Source organism: Silene latifolia, chromosome 2 (genome assembly GCF_048544455.1).
Source record: "Silene latifolia isolate original U9 population chromosome 2, ASM4854445v1, whole genome shotgun sequence".
Classification (NCBI taxonomy): Eukaryota; Viridiplantae; Streptophyta; class Magnoliopsida; order Caryophyllales; family Caryophyllaceae; genus Silene; species Silene latifolia.
The window spans coordinates 94495440-94510499 of NC_133527.1; the positions used below are offsets into that span (position 1 = coordinate 94495440).

Consider the following 15060-nt stretch of genomic DNA (forward strand, 5'->3'; position numbering starts at 1 on the left):
CATGGCTTTCAGTACGTCAAGCATGATCAGGTTTACTGAGCTGCCTCCATCTACCAGGATCCTTCTTACTGTGGCTGTTCCAATCTGCATAGAAATGACCAGGCCATCATGATGAACATCGAACGCCCACCAGTCACAATCGTTGAAAGTGATTGTTGGGACGGATCCGGCTTGTAGAGTGATACGATCGTTGGTGTCCTGGCTATCTTTTTCTTCTTGAGCTTGTCGGCCACAAATCTCGAACCGCCGATATAAATTTTACTTCATAGAGTGGTGGTGGTGGAGGGAGGCTGCGATCCTGCTTGTGCTCCTGATTTTCTTTATCCTGGTTTGCATTCTTGCCTTTTGACTTGATCAGGTCTTTTAAGTATCCTGATTTTAGCAGGTAGGCCACTTCCTTCCTCAGGGTGAAACAATCATTCGTGGTGTGTCCAATATCCATGTGAAATTCGCACCATTTTGAATTGTCTCTTCTGGGATTTGGATTTTCTACCTTCCCGGGCCATCTAACAAATTGTTCCCATGTTGTCAAGCCTCTGGATCAATCCTGCAGTATCAACACAAAAGTTATGTTCGGAGATAGGTGGATAAACCTTAGCCTTACCATGATATTCATGAGTCAGGTTGACTTCTGACTGATCTGGCCTGGAATATGGAGTAGGTCTGTAATTGTTCCCTCTGTTGCTTTTCCTATTGCTTCTTTCATGATCCCTTTGTCCACTGGGTGATCCAAGTTTTTAGCTTTTATCTTCTTCCAGCCTGATGAAGGCAAGGGTCTTGGCCTGAACATCTTCGAAGGTGTGGCAGGGATACTTAGTGAGCTCACTGTATAAGTCACTATTTGGTAGTAACCCCTGTCTGAATGCCTCCACTGCTGTTCCAACGTCACACCTGGGTATAGATACTTTCTCTTTATTGAATCTTGCAAGGAATGTCCCGAGGGTTTCATCAGGCTTCTGTGTAACTCGGTAAAGGTCACTGGATCGTTTCTCCAACTCCATGCTACTTGCAAACTGCTGGTTGAAACTGTTGATCAGGTTGGCAAAGGAATGGATGCTGCCAGTAGGCAGGTTGATGTACCATTGCAGGGCAGGGCCGGTCAGGGTCGTTCCAAACCTCTTGCACATGCAAACTTGTCTGAACTCGCTAGGAATAGATGCAGCCAACATCTTCTGCTTGTAAAGAGCCACGTGATTTTGTGGATCCGTGGTTCCATCATAAACCCTCATGGATGGAATTGTGAACTTCTTTGGTAGGTCTACTTTGGCTATTTCGTCTATGAAGGGTGAATCAGCATAGCTGTCAGGGGCAGCTTCTTCCATGCTGGCAGGTACTCCTGGTATCTTGTCGAATTTTTCATTGAGTTTCTTGATCTCCTGAACTACTGCCATCATGATAGCCGCTGCAGATTCATCAGGTTTCTCTTGATCATCGTTTTTTGGCTCATCATCACCATCTACGTTAATGGCTTTGGGGATATTTGGGCTCCCAAAACTGGAGAAATCAATGTTTTTGATGATTGATGAGAATGGGGTTCCTGGTTGGAATCTAGAGCCTGCCCCTTGGGTTTTTTCCAATTTTTGCTTCAGGGCTGACTCAGATTCTTTCAGTTGCAGGATTTCTGCTTCAGTTTGGGCCACTTTTTCTTTCAGGCTTTCCAACTCAGCGATTTTTTGGAGAGCTGCATTCAGCTGTTCTTCAACGGTGGGTTGGGCCATTTTTGTAGGTTTTTAAATTTTTTGTAGGATAAGAAAAAAGGATTAAAGAGCTAGATGCCCCACGGTGGTCGCCAATTGTTTTGTGTGGATTTTGCGCAGGGCGAAATCAGGCCAGGGTGATATTGTGCAGGGTTAACTAGCTCTAATTAGATTACTGATCAGGTCGTCAGGATACGATATTGAGCTATAAGTAAAATAACAAAAATAATAAGACAAACAATTTTGTACGTGGAAAACCCTTGAATGGGAAAAAACTACGGGTACCAAGCCAGGAGAGGATTTCACTATATGATTTGAGAGAATATTATTATGATAACAACAATACTTGTATTTCTCTAAGTAATATGTGTTCTTCTTCTTGTGTACGAATGATGCCCCCATTAAGATCTTTAAAGTGTTCTTTATATAGCTTTCCCATCTTGAACGGCTGCATGATCAAGCATTGAAGGCTGAATATTCTCCATAATTGCTGGTAATAATTGCTGAATATCTCCCTCTTAATTACCGTATTTACTGCATAATCTTCACACTTAATGCTGCGTATTTATTTCCATTAATATACGCGGATATGGCCAAATATTGTCCTGATATTTGGACCGTTGTCCTCTCCATGGCCTGGCGCCTATCTTCATGTGCCCTGAGAGCCTGGCACCCTGAGAGCCTGGCAATCAGGTTTAGATGAAATGCTGATCAGGGTGGTCTGCGGATTTCCAGGCCTAACAGTACTCGATCGAGTGCCACTTACTCGATCGAGTACAAAGGCTACTCGATCGAGTACCCTACAGACAGACTACTGTTTCGTAAAACAAAACACCCTTAGTCGACAGAGTAAGGCCCACTCGATAGAGTACCCAGAGACACATAAAACCGTAGTATTACAGTACTCATCATTGCCCCTATCCTTTCTCTCCCTCATTTCTTGCGCTCCCTCTCTCTCTCTTCCTTTATAATCTCAACTCCCTTCCCCACTTCATTAACTCCAAAGAATTTAAAACCCTCCTACCTACCAAAAACCCTTCCTCTCCCCTTTAATCCCTCACCGAACTTCGCTCCTCTTTGCCGCCGTCTCTTTTCCAGGTACTTCCTCCTTATCACGTTTCTTTAATTTTTCCCTCTTTTCTTTCTTTCCTCCGACCATGGGCAAAACTCGACACACTTGTTATTCACCGTCACTCAGTTCAACTCCCTGTAATCTATGCACAACCTCAGGCTCCCATCTTTCTTCTTCACAAAAAGAACTGGTGCTCCCCATGGTGATTCACTAGGTCTAATGTATCCCCTCTCTATCAGATCATCTAGCTTCTTCCTGAGGTCCTCCAACTCCTTAGGACTCATACGGTACGGTGCCTTAGAGATTGGCCCGTCCCCGGTTTCAGCTCAACACTGAAATCTATCTCCCTCTTCGGTGGCAACCCCGGAATCTTATCTTGGAAAGACATCTGAAAACTCCCCTACAGCTGGTATCTGATCAACTGTCGGACTCTCCATCCTGTCATCTCTCACATGGCACAAGATCATCAGGCACCCCTTCCTCAAATAGGACTTCAAGGTCACAGCTGCAATCAACTTAACTTTGAGTTTGACAACAAACCCACGATAAGACACACTAATTCCCTTAGTACCTCTCAGAGACACTTTCTTTGGATGACAGTCTATCTTAGCTTTGTACTTTCCTAACCAATCCATCCCGACTATCATCTCAAAACCGTCTAAAGGAAACTCTAGCAAGTCTACAGGTAGATCGACTTGCCCAACTATCATGGATACATCTCTATACAACCTCCCACACGATACAGACTCACCCGAAGGTATAAAAACTTCCTCCCTTACAGAATCATACTCTCTCAGACCCAACTGTTTAACATGACTCGAGGATACAAACGATTGTGATGCCCCCGAATCAAACAAAACAAAGGTATAAACACCGTTAACAAGAAAAGTACCAGTGATAACATGAGCGTCGTCCTCAGCTGCTTTCTTCTCCATCATGAACAGCTTGCCACTGGTCTTCTGCCCACCTCCCTGGACAGTACTAGCTGAAGTAGCCGGTTTAGCACCCGACCCCTTGTTGGTGTTCGTAGCACGCTTCTAATAAGAGTTACCGCCATTGCGGTTGCCCCCACCGTTGTTGCTCTGACCCCCCTGTTGTTCCATGACCCAGCTGGTCTGTTGCTCGCATAACTCTGTGCAGAACCCTGAGAAAAGCTCCCCTGTCCCGACCTTTGAAGACCTCTACTCACCGCACTGGTGCACTCATATCTCTTGTGGCCCGTACCGCCACAGTTGTAGCAGGTCATACCCCAGCTACCCCCACTACTACCACGGCCTCTCCCGAAAGAAGCCCCAGCACTAAACCCCGAGGCCGATGAATATGCTCTCGCCTCAGTGTGGTTACCCTTATTATAGTTGGATTGGCCACCTCCCTCCTCTCAGCCTTTCTTTTCTCAGCACCCCTCTCTCGGGTCATCTCCACTAGTCGCTCAGCCCTCCCAACTCTCTCATAAGCTTCCTTAACATCCGTAAGGACTCCCAGAGGTAACTTCTCCATGATCTTGGGGGTCAAACCCTTCTCAAACCTCAGAGCTAGGTTCTCATCACTCAATCCCATATCCTCAGCATACCTAGACTTCTCATTAAACTATCGGTAGTACTCAGCCACTGTCATGTCAGCTGTCATCTTCAACCCATCGAACTCCTCTCTCAACTTACTCCTCACATGCTCCGGCACGAACTCTCGCCTCATAGCCTTTCTAAACTCCTTCCAAGGAATAGCAGGTAACCCCTGCCTCGCATACATATCCCTAGCGTTCACCTTTACCTTATCCCACCACTCACCTGCCGCCTCCCTCAAGTAGAACGCAGCTTATTCCACTTTCATCTCATCCGAGCAGTGCACCAAATCCAGGATGTTCTCCATCTCTCTATGCCAATTATCCAGAAGAATTGGCTCCCCGGTCCCCTTGTACTCTTTTGGGTTAAACCTCGCTATGTAGAGACTAGTCTTTGAATGATCAACATCCTTATCCTTCCCCACTCTCTTTAAAGCTTCCGTAAGAGCATCTTGGTGCTCCAACATCTTAACTATGTCATCGGTGGTCATGCTCTCAGCTCTAGCATAAAGGGCGTTTCTCTTTGGCGACATCTTGTAACTATATAAGAAAAGGTAGATATAGACACGCATACTATAACCCAAAACACGTATACAACCTGCACATGCCCCACTCGATCGAGTACCAGAATCCACTCGATCGAGTTGAGGCCACTCGATCGAGTGCCCAACCTACTCGATCGAGTGCCTCGACTCCAGAACCTAAACAGACTCCTGCCCAAAAACATACTCGACCGAGCTGACAAGACACTCGATCGAGCGCACCCTACTCGATCGAGTGCCCCTATGTACTCGATCAAGTACCCAAAAACACGGTTCTGTCCAGAAAACATCAAACTACCTACTCGACCGAGTCACACCCACTCAATTGAGTGCCTCACCCACTCGATCGAGTGCCCCCCACTCGATCGAGTCATGCAGACTCGTATAAACTACCCGCATGTTTATCTTTCATTCCCAACATAATATACAAGTTTTATAAGTTTAACAAAATAATCATAACTACGCATGCAAATACGCGCAACTCCTTATATAATCATTAAAATGATCTATTCATGTTATCAAAATGCCACATTATAAACACGCAACATACTTTTCATTCAATTCAACATGCAAACACATCTCCTTCAACTTTTATCCATACTCCCAATTCTCCACATCCAACATCCAACAGTTCACAACACCTGCTATTAGGTACACATACATAACAAAAGACAACACTTACGACCCTGACACGTACCACCATGTGTCCGGTTCAAAATTACAGGGCGAGTTCACGACTTTAGAACGTCTCCCAAGCCTTTGCATTAGCTCCTACAACCTTTACCCCGGGTTCATTTTAATTGACTCCCTATGTTCATTAGATTCATTGGTTTCAGGTTTCAGGACCATCGCTCTGATATCACTTTGTGACACCCCCATACTCCAAGTGCCTTACCAGGACCACTCAGGTATAAGAACGTCACCATCTCGGTTTCCCGAGGCAATGATAATCAAATGACAATAAAGAAACATAATTTAAATAGCCAAACTGTTTAAAGTGATTACAATTCCAAAACCAAACTGATAAAACGTACAATACATGTTCTCAAAAATCAAAGGTTTAAACAACTAAAGTATGACAACGGAAGACTCTATTTAGCTCGTGGTGACACATCCCAGCTAGCCCAAATGCCTCTAGTCAAACCTGCTGAAAAACTGCTCACCATCCCCGAATGGATCACCACAGTTTTTAAAACAATTAAACGGGGTCAGTACAAATTACACAAAACATGATACAATACGACAATTTTTCCAAACAGCACAATCGTCACATCAAACCCCGGTCTCCATGAACAATCTCCACGTAATTGACTACACACTAAAGTGTGTAGCCCTGCCAGAGTACCCATCGCAATAGATACTCCACACCGCCAGTGGGGGACCGCAGCCGTACGCGCCAAATCCCCGCTCATCTCCATCGAGCGATAAACCCACGTCCATTAATGTGCACATCCCTTCTGTGGCGGGTTCCATAGAAGGCGAATCATGGGCGTGAAGCCACTCCCGCAAGTGACTCCACTCAGCCAGGGACACGCCCCGAAGAACACAGACAGATAATCAGCAATCACAATACAAACTCAACAACCGTCTGAAATAATCAACAATACTAACTACAGTACAAATCACCACACATATCATGTACCTAATACCGAGTAGGGAAAACCCTACCTGAAATGCAATCACAAGCAGCAGACGATCTACCAGATGTCTAAAAAACGCTCTTCTACGAATCCTCCTCCTATTCACATAATCATATAATCACTAACAATCACAATTAACCATCAAAACCCCCAATCCCCCAAATTAGGGTTTAAACAAAGTTTATTAAAAGCTATAAAAATTGGTATGTAGTTCTTACTCTCGACGCAAGGATCACAAGGACACAAAGAATGATGAAATCCGACCTCTCAAGCTCCGGGATTTGCCAATAACACGGATGATGCGAATAACGTATCTCATTCTCCTTTTTAAGATTATTAGGTTTGTAAAAGTGTTTAACAAAGATGACGGTATGAATTATATACTAATCCGTGTTATTAACAAAACCCGTCAAAATAATGCCCGTTAACCGACCTACTCGATCGAGTAACTAACGTACTCGATCGAGTGCCACTTACTCGATCGAGTACCAAGGCTACTCGATCGAGTACCCTACAGACAGACTACTGTTTCGTAAAACAAAACACCTTTACTCGATAGAGTAAGGCCCACTCGATAGAGTACCCAGAGACACATAAAACCGTAGTATTACAGTACTCATCATTGCCCCTATCCTTTCTCTCCCTCATTTCTCGCGCTCCCCCTCTCTCTCTTCCTTTATAATCTCAACTCCCTTTCCCACTTCATTAACTCCAAAGAATTTAAAACCCTCCTACCTACCAAAAACCCATCCTCTCCCCTTTAATCCCTCGCCGGACTCCACTCCTCTTTGCCGCCGTCTCTTTCCCAGGTACTTCCTCCTTATCACCTTTCTTTAAGTTTTCCCTCTTTTCTTTCTTTCCTCCAACCATGGGCAAAACTCGACACACTGTTTCAACTTTCGCCCCAATCGACCAAAACCCTGACCCCGTCTTCCCTTCCCGGAATCTTTTCGTTCACCCCCACGATTGCAACTCTGCTTTGACTACCGCCGACATCCCCTTGATTAAGGGTTTGCTTGGCCTTGGCGATGGGGTCGATATTGCTATCCCGAAGCCGGGTCAGAAAGCGGATGCCATCCGTCCGGGATGGGTCTGCTTTTACCTTTATCCGTTTAGGTACGGCCTTCGTTTTCCTTTTCTAATGCTTATGCAAGACTTCCTTTTTACCAACAACTTTTCTATGGCACAAATTTCTGCCAAAATTTGGAGGGTGCTCCTCTACTCTCTGACCGCTAGCCAGAATACCGGCAGCTCTATCTCCTTGGGTGATATGGCCCATATGTATGATATCAGGTCTCTGGGAAGAGGCCAATTTTCCTTCCGGGGCTCTGGTGAGACCCCCTTCAGGCACGTGTCAAAATCCAGGGATGAGAAGTGGTTTGAGGACTTCTTTTATGTGAGGACGGCTTCTATCCAGCTGCCTGCTGACTACATCTTCGAGAAATGGGTCATTACTTCGAGTAAGCGGCTTTCCTGACGCCTGATTTGTTCACCTTAATGCTTACTGGCTTACTTTGTTGCTTTCGTGTAGGTCCCTGCTACCTGACTCGTCTGGGTGACCCGATATCTGCTCGCAAGAAGCTGTTCTGCATCCCCGAGTCTGAGAGAAAGTTTCCTGATCTGCTCCCTGGTTTCTCACCTGCTTCTTCCTCCAACCCACAACAATCAACCCACAGCATGTCCTCTGGTAAGCCACTTCGCGCTATCTTTTGCTTGTATGTAATCTTGCTGACCTTATGGTGCTTCTGACATCTGAAATTTTAGCTGCCTGTAGGTTCAAAACTTGACCCTTTGGAGGCCATCCTCCAGAGTGCTAAAAGAAAGAGATCAGCTACGAGCCCTGACATAGCTTCTGCCTCTAAGAGGAGTGCCCCTACTGCTTCCTTCCAGTCTCCCCCACCCCCTCCAGCGCTGCTCGTCCTGAGCCCTTAGAAGTCAGGCCATTATCCCGTCATCCTCCTACTCCACCTGCTAGTCCTCCTGCTGCCGCTAGTGGAGGCATTATTGCCCACTTCCCTGATGGTTTTGGGGATGTTGACAAGGTGCCTTATTGGCCTGAAATCGACCAGATTCTCTTCCCTTCCCTGGTGGAAGCTTTATCAGAGTTCTCCTCAGAGGAGATGGCTGAAAATGATGTACACAATGCTTTTATGGTGAGTATCCCTCCGCCTCTACCTGCTCTGAACTATTCATATCCATTCTGCTAACTCTTCTTTTCCTGCCTTCAGGCCTTTCAGTCAGCCCTCTACAACAGAAAGATGATCAACGTGGTACAGACCACCAGTTGTGCCACCAATGCCAAGAATCAGAAGCTGACGGGGACCATCGCTGAGTTGGAACAACATCGTTCTGACTTGCGGGGAAGGGTGGTGGAGCTGAAAGCTGAGCTTGCTAGCACCAGGAAGAAGCTAAAGGAGGGAGCTGAGCAGCTGGCGCGTACCCAGGAAGTCTGCACTACCTTCTCTGACTCTCTCAAGCGCTCTGACGAGAGGATCAGCGAGCTGAACTCCCTGGCCACCAATATTGTTGTTTATGCTACCTGGCGGGGAAAGATCAGCGGGATGCATGCTGCACTTGACGAGCCTCAATCCCTGAAAGCTATTGAGGAGGAAGAAAGGCATCTGGAGACCCTGTACCCGGTTCAGCCTGATCTGAGCATTCTGATGCCTGAGGTCGAAGAGGTGAATTCTCCTGCGCTGGCGGAGCAGGCAGCTGTTGGGGATGCTGGCTCATTTCAGGAGGCTGCTGCAGCTGAAGGAGCTCAAAAGGCCACTGTTGCTGAGGGCGTGCAAGCTTGTTCTGTACCTGAAACGGGAAGTTTGTAGGAGGAGGCAGAGGAGGTGCCTGAAGTGGAGGTCATCAATGTGACCTAATGTTAAAAGTTTTTTAGTTTCAAACTTTTGGGTGGTGGTCTGACCCTATGTGGGTAGACTTGTAAAATTTTTAAACAATTTCCGTTTTTGTTTGCTCGCCGTGGTGGCAACTTGAACTTGAGGCCGCATTTTTAGGCCAATTTTGAAATGCCTCTTGCCCTAGTTTGGCAAGTTTAATTTCCGTTATATCTTGTGTATTATACTTCTTGCTATTATGTTTAGCTTAGGAAGCTGCCGTGTCAGCCTGCTGGCTGATTTAGGTAAGTCGTATCAGCCTGGGAGGGCTGATTTAGACTTAGCTAGCTGCCGTGTCAGTCTGCTGACTAATTTAGGCGTATGCCACATTGTAAGGGAGGTGGCTGTGTCAACCTTTGAGGTTGATTTAGACTAGTCGTGTCAGCCCGAAGAGGCTGATTTGGACTCAGCTAGCTGCCTTGTCAGTCTGATGAATGATTTAGGCGTATGCCGCAATTTGATTACTTAACCTTGTTCATGACGCAAGGTGTGTTCATCATGTTCAAAGCCAACAGGGGTGTACCTTAGGCAAGTTTATCGTCATTCTAGGATAGATGGGACGTTGCAGGATTCTGGTAGCTTAGAGATCCCTGCGTTCCATATGTGTGTGCATACATGCTGGGGCCCTGATTAATTGCGTTTATTGCGAGCTACGTCCGGGGGTGGTATCAGGGGTAGCTGGATAAGCTTTAAGCTATCAGCCAGGCTCCTTTTTGTATGTTCCACAGTCCGCCTGGTGAGGGTGCTCCTAATGGAGAAATGTTGGTTAGGCATGTTAGAGTGCCGTGTGCCTTGTCAACCCACGTTTGCAGTTGATAGTCCTTCTAGATACACTTTTAACGTACCATAGATATTAGAGTTCAGAGTGATACATCTAGAGAAGCCTGAAAATAGAAAATCTTATCAGAGCGATGTGAAGTACCTGATGCCATCTCATGGGGTACCAGAGCAATTGTGGTCCCAGGAAGCTCACAGACCACACAACTCCAATAGTAGCTTTTAAAGTTGAAAGAAATAAAAGTAAAAGAAAATGACACAAAATTGGTAGTATGCCTACTGCCGTTTTTTTAATACACTACTCTGTACACTAAACTCTACTTATTATTAAAAGTAATACCTCTTCAGGTGAAGTTTGTTCCATGGATTTTGTAAGATTTGACCGTCCATGGTCATTAATCTGTATGCGCCATGGCCAACAACTCCTTCTCTCTGGTATGGTCCTTCCCATTTATAGGCGAATTTGCATGCCTTCCGATTTTTGGTGTTTTGAAACACTTCACGGAGAACCAGGTCTCCTACCTCTAGGAGCCTGACTTTTACATTCTTGTTGTAACATCTGGCGACTGACTGCTTGTAGGCAGCCAGACGTATTTTTGCACTTGCTCGCAGCTCATCTACCGTGTCCAGGCTTCTGATCATCTCTGCATTGTTCAGTTCCCCTGCCATACATCCATACCTGTGGGTTGGAACTAGAACCTCTGATGGAATTACTGCCTCCGCACCAAACACCAGGCTGAAGGAGGTTTGGCCTGTTGCTATCTTTGGCGTCGTTCTGTCTGACCATAACACTAGTGCCAACTCATCTGCCCACTTTCCTCCTAACTTCTGTAACCTCCTTCTTAGATTATCCATGATTATCTTGTTGCTGGATTCAGCTTGTCCGTTGGACTTTGGAGTCCTGGGTGCTGATTTCTTTAGAGTGATGTTCCATCTGGCACAGTATCCCTCGGTATCGTTGGAGATGAATTGTGAACCGTTGTCACATATGATTTCTGATGGGATACCAAACCTGCAGATGATATTTCGTTTAATAAAAGAGATGACCTGTTTGTCTTTTATTTCTGTGAACGCTTCAGCTTCTATCCACTTGGAGAAATAATCTATCATCGCTAGCATCCATATTCTGTTTCCTGTGGCTCTAGGCAGATGACCCACTATATCCATTCCCCATGTCATGAATGGCCAAGGAGAAATGATGGGGTGTAGGGGCTCTGCTGGCTGATCGATCATTGGTGCTGCGCGCTGGCAGGCATCACACTTGCGGGCGTATTCTGCTGAATCTGCCCTCATTGTGGGCCAAAAGTAGCCTTGTCCGAGGCCTTTGGTTGACAGAGTCCTGCCCCCTGCTTGGTTTCCGCATTCGCCACTGTGGAGGGCATGCAACACAGTCTGTGCTTCTTGCTTATCCAGGCACCGTAGATAGGGACTTGCCACTGATTTTATGAAAAGCACATCATCAATTAATATGAATATGGAAGCTTTCATTTTGAAACCTCTTATCTCCTTCTTGTCATCTGGCAGCTTGTTGTGCCGTAGCCAATCTAAGTAAGGTGTCCGCCAATCCCAGTCATCTGCCTGGGTAGCTGGTTGATTAAGTGTCTGGTCAGCTGGCTGGTCATCCAGCTGGGCAGCCGACTGGCCTTCTGTAGTTGTCTGAACTGCCGGCTCATCTTGTTGGCCCTCCAATTCTCCTATGTCCATCTCTTCTAATTTTTGGATGGAAGGTTTCAGCATGTGCGCAATGGGGATGCTGGATAGTTCTGTCGGCTTAAAGGTTGCCCCCAGGGTTTCTAGGGCATCTGCCTCCACATTTTGATCTTTGGGAATCTGTTTGAGCTTGCAATCTTTTAATTTTTGCTTCAGCTCCTTTGCCACTTTTAAGTAGACAATCATCTTTGAGTCCCTGGCTATAAATTCATCGTTCACATGGTTAACTATTAGCAAAGAGTCACTGGATATCTGCAGGTTCCTGACTCCCAACTCCAGAGCCAGCTGCATTCCCAGTATCAAGGCCTCGTACTCTGTTTCATTGTTGGTCGCCTTGAATTCACATCTTACTGCCTGCGCTATCAGATCCCCCTACGGTGACTGCAAGATTAGTCCTACACCTTCCTCCCTCTGGTTTGAGGCTCTATCGATGTGCATCTGCCAAACCTCTGTTTCCCTGTTCCCTTTGAGGGTTAGGATCTCCTCATCTTCTAGATTCTGGATAGCTGGGCTGAAGTCTGACATGAAGACTGCCAGCGCCTGTGACTTGATGGTTGTCCTAGGGTCATACCTGATGTCATATCCACTAAGGTGGACGAACCATTTTGACATTCTACCTGATAGCTCAGGTTTCCTCATCACGGATTTCAATGGGTAATTAGTCACAACATGTATGGCGTGGGACTCAAAGTAGGGGCGCAACTTATAAGATGCAACGACCAGTGCCAATACTAAATTTTTAAGAGATGTGTACTTGGTCTCTGCTAGCAGCAGAGACTTGCTTACGTAATAGACTGGCTTTTGCTCCTTATCCTGCTCTCTGACTAGAACTGCACTGACTGCTACCTCTGTGATAGCTAAGTAAAGGAACAGTGGTTCTCCTGGCTCCGGTTTTGATAGTAATGGTGGGCTGCTGAGGTAGCGCTTCAGCTCCCTAAATGCGTGCTCGTGGTCTGCAGCCCACTCAAACTTCTGGCTCTTCCTCAGTATGTCGTAGAATAGTCTGCACTTGTCCGAGGATCTTGAGATGAACCTGCTCAAGGGTGCTACTTTGCCAGCTAGTCTCTGCACGTCCTTTGGATTTTCTGGTTACTCCAGCTGTAATACAGCCTTAATCTGCTCGATGCTGGCTTATATCCCCTTTGGGTTACAATGTAACCCAAGAACTTGTCGGAAGACACTCCAAAGGTGCATTTGGACGAATTTAGGTTCATTTTGTATTCTCTGAGGGTATTGAATGTTTCTGCCAGATGCTGTATGTGATCTGTGGCTTTTTCTGATTTCACCACCATATCATCGATATATACCTCCATGATTCTTCCTATCTGTTCTTTGAACATACGGTTGACCAGCCTTTGGTATGTGGACCCTGCGTTCTTTAGTCCGAATGGCATGACATTGTAACAATATATTCCTCTCTCAGACATGAATGCTGTTTTTTCTTGATCTGCAGGATCCATCTTGATTTGATTGTAACCACTCCAAGCATCCAGGAATGTTAACATTTCATGTCCAGCTGTTGCGTCCACCATTGCGTCAATGTGTGGTAACGGGAAAGGATCCTTGGGACATGCCTTGTTGAGGTCAGTGAAGTCCACGCACACTCTCTATTTTCCATTCTTCTTAGGTACCACTACTACGTTTGACCACCACTCTGGGTATTTTACCTCTCTTATTTTGCTTGTTGCCAGTAGGCTGTCTACCTCCTGGTTGATCACCTTATTTCTCTCAGCTGCGAACTTTCTCCGTCTCTGCTGGATGGGCTTGCATTTTGGGTCCACGCTGAGTTTGTGTGTTATGATGGACGGGTCTTTTCCTATCATGTCGTCATGCGACCATGCGAAACAATCTATGTTATCTTGTAAGAATTTGATTAGGTGCTGCCTCAGGTTTCCTGTACATCCAGCTCCAATTAACACGGTCCTCTCTGGGTGCAGCTCGTCCAGGTTGATCTGATCTAGCTCCTCAGCTGGAGGCTCAATGTATTCGTCCTGGACGTGTTGCATCTGTAATTGCTATGCTGGGGGGCTGGCAGTGCACTTTAGTGCTTTCTTGTAGCAGCTTCTAGCTTCCTCCTGGTCTCCTCGTATTGTTTCTACTCCCCTGGCGTGGGGAATTTTATGCATTGATGATATGTTGAGGGAACTGCCTTCATCAGGTGCAGCCATGGTCTTCCAAGGATGACGTTGTAGGTAGAGGGTCCATTTATGACTAAGTACTTTACCTGCTTGTTGACTCCTCCCACGTAGGTTAGGATTACTATCTCACCCAATGAGCTGGCTATCTCCCTACTGAATCCTACCAGCGGGATTGTCTTCTTCTGCAAATCTTTCTCGCTGAAACCCATGTTTTCTATAGTTTTCAACATGATCAAGTTGACCGAACTACCAACATCTACCAGGACCTTTCTAACTGTGCAGTTAGCCATTGACAGAGTTATAATGAGTGCGTCGTGATGCTCTCTGATGCGTGTATTTTATATAAGGTTTTTACCTCATTTTTACACGCATTTCTGTACTTTTTATGTAGCATCTAGCTACAAATACCCCCGAATATTCTACTTTGGTTCGTTTTATGTAATTTGCAGGAATTAACCAAAGAGGAGCTAAATCGAGCCTTAATTCGTCCCATTTGCATGCATTTTTGGAGAACGAGGAGCCGGAGCTTGGAAATCTAACATTTGGAAGACGCGTGAACTGGATTCGGGAAGCATTTCAAGGTTTAACGTGCTTAAACAGCTTGATCGAGTGATTTATTACTCGATCGAATGCTTTATATGCTCCAAGTTGCTCGATCGAGCAGTCCAAGTTTATACAAGATAAGACATTGCGAGAAGTACTCGATCGAGTGGTTTAATTCCACTCGATCGAGAGGTTTTGTGCTCAGTTGCTCGATCGAGTGGTTTAGTTCGACTCGATCGAGTGGTTTGTCCTGCTATTGTTTATTTTTCGCCTAATTTCGTATGGGCTTTTGTAATTAGTCCATAGATTAGGTTTAGAGTGGATTTTTCGTATAAGACTAGAGGAGTGAACAACGTAACTCCGCTCTCCCTTCTCTTCGACACTCTGGGTTCTCTCATACATTTTTACTCTATACTTTTCTACTCGGAATTAGATTACGATTGGTACTATCATTCTTCTTTTATCTTTTAATTATAATTACTATTGCTATTGTGT

At 45.7% G+C, this 15060-nt stretch overlaps 1 protein-coding gene across 1 annotated transcript; it reads right to left on the reverse strand.

The window, feature by feature from the left end:
* Positions 1 to 10257: 10257 nt before the first annotated feature.
* On the reverse strand, positions 10258 to 12175 carry LOC141641100 (uncharacterized). The gene is made up of 2 exons (XM_074449776.1): positions 11222 to 12175; positions 10258 to 10281 (listed from the first exon to the last, which is right to left on the reverse strand). Exons 1-2 carry the CDS (start codon positions 12173 to 12175, stop codon positions 10258 to 10260), a joined length of 978 nt encoding a protein of 325 aa, XP_074305877.1.
* Between the last annotated feature and the right edge of the window lie 2885 nt (positions 12176 to 15060).

Bases quoted from the DNA above. Each gene is read 5' to 3' on its own strand.
- LOC141641100 (XM_074449776.1), bottom strand. From the start codon at position 12,175: ATGCAGCTGGCTCTGGAGTTGGGAGTCAGGAACCTGCAGATATCCAGT. The intron at 10,282-11,221 runs GTCATCTCTTTT...TTCTATTTTCAG, and splicing joins CAGAAATAAAAGACAAACAG to GCTTCTCTAGATGTATCACT.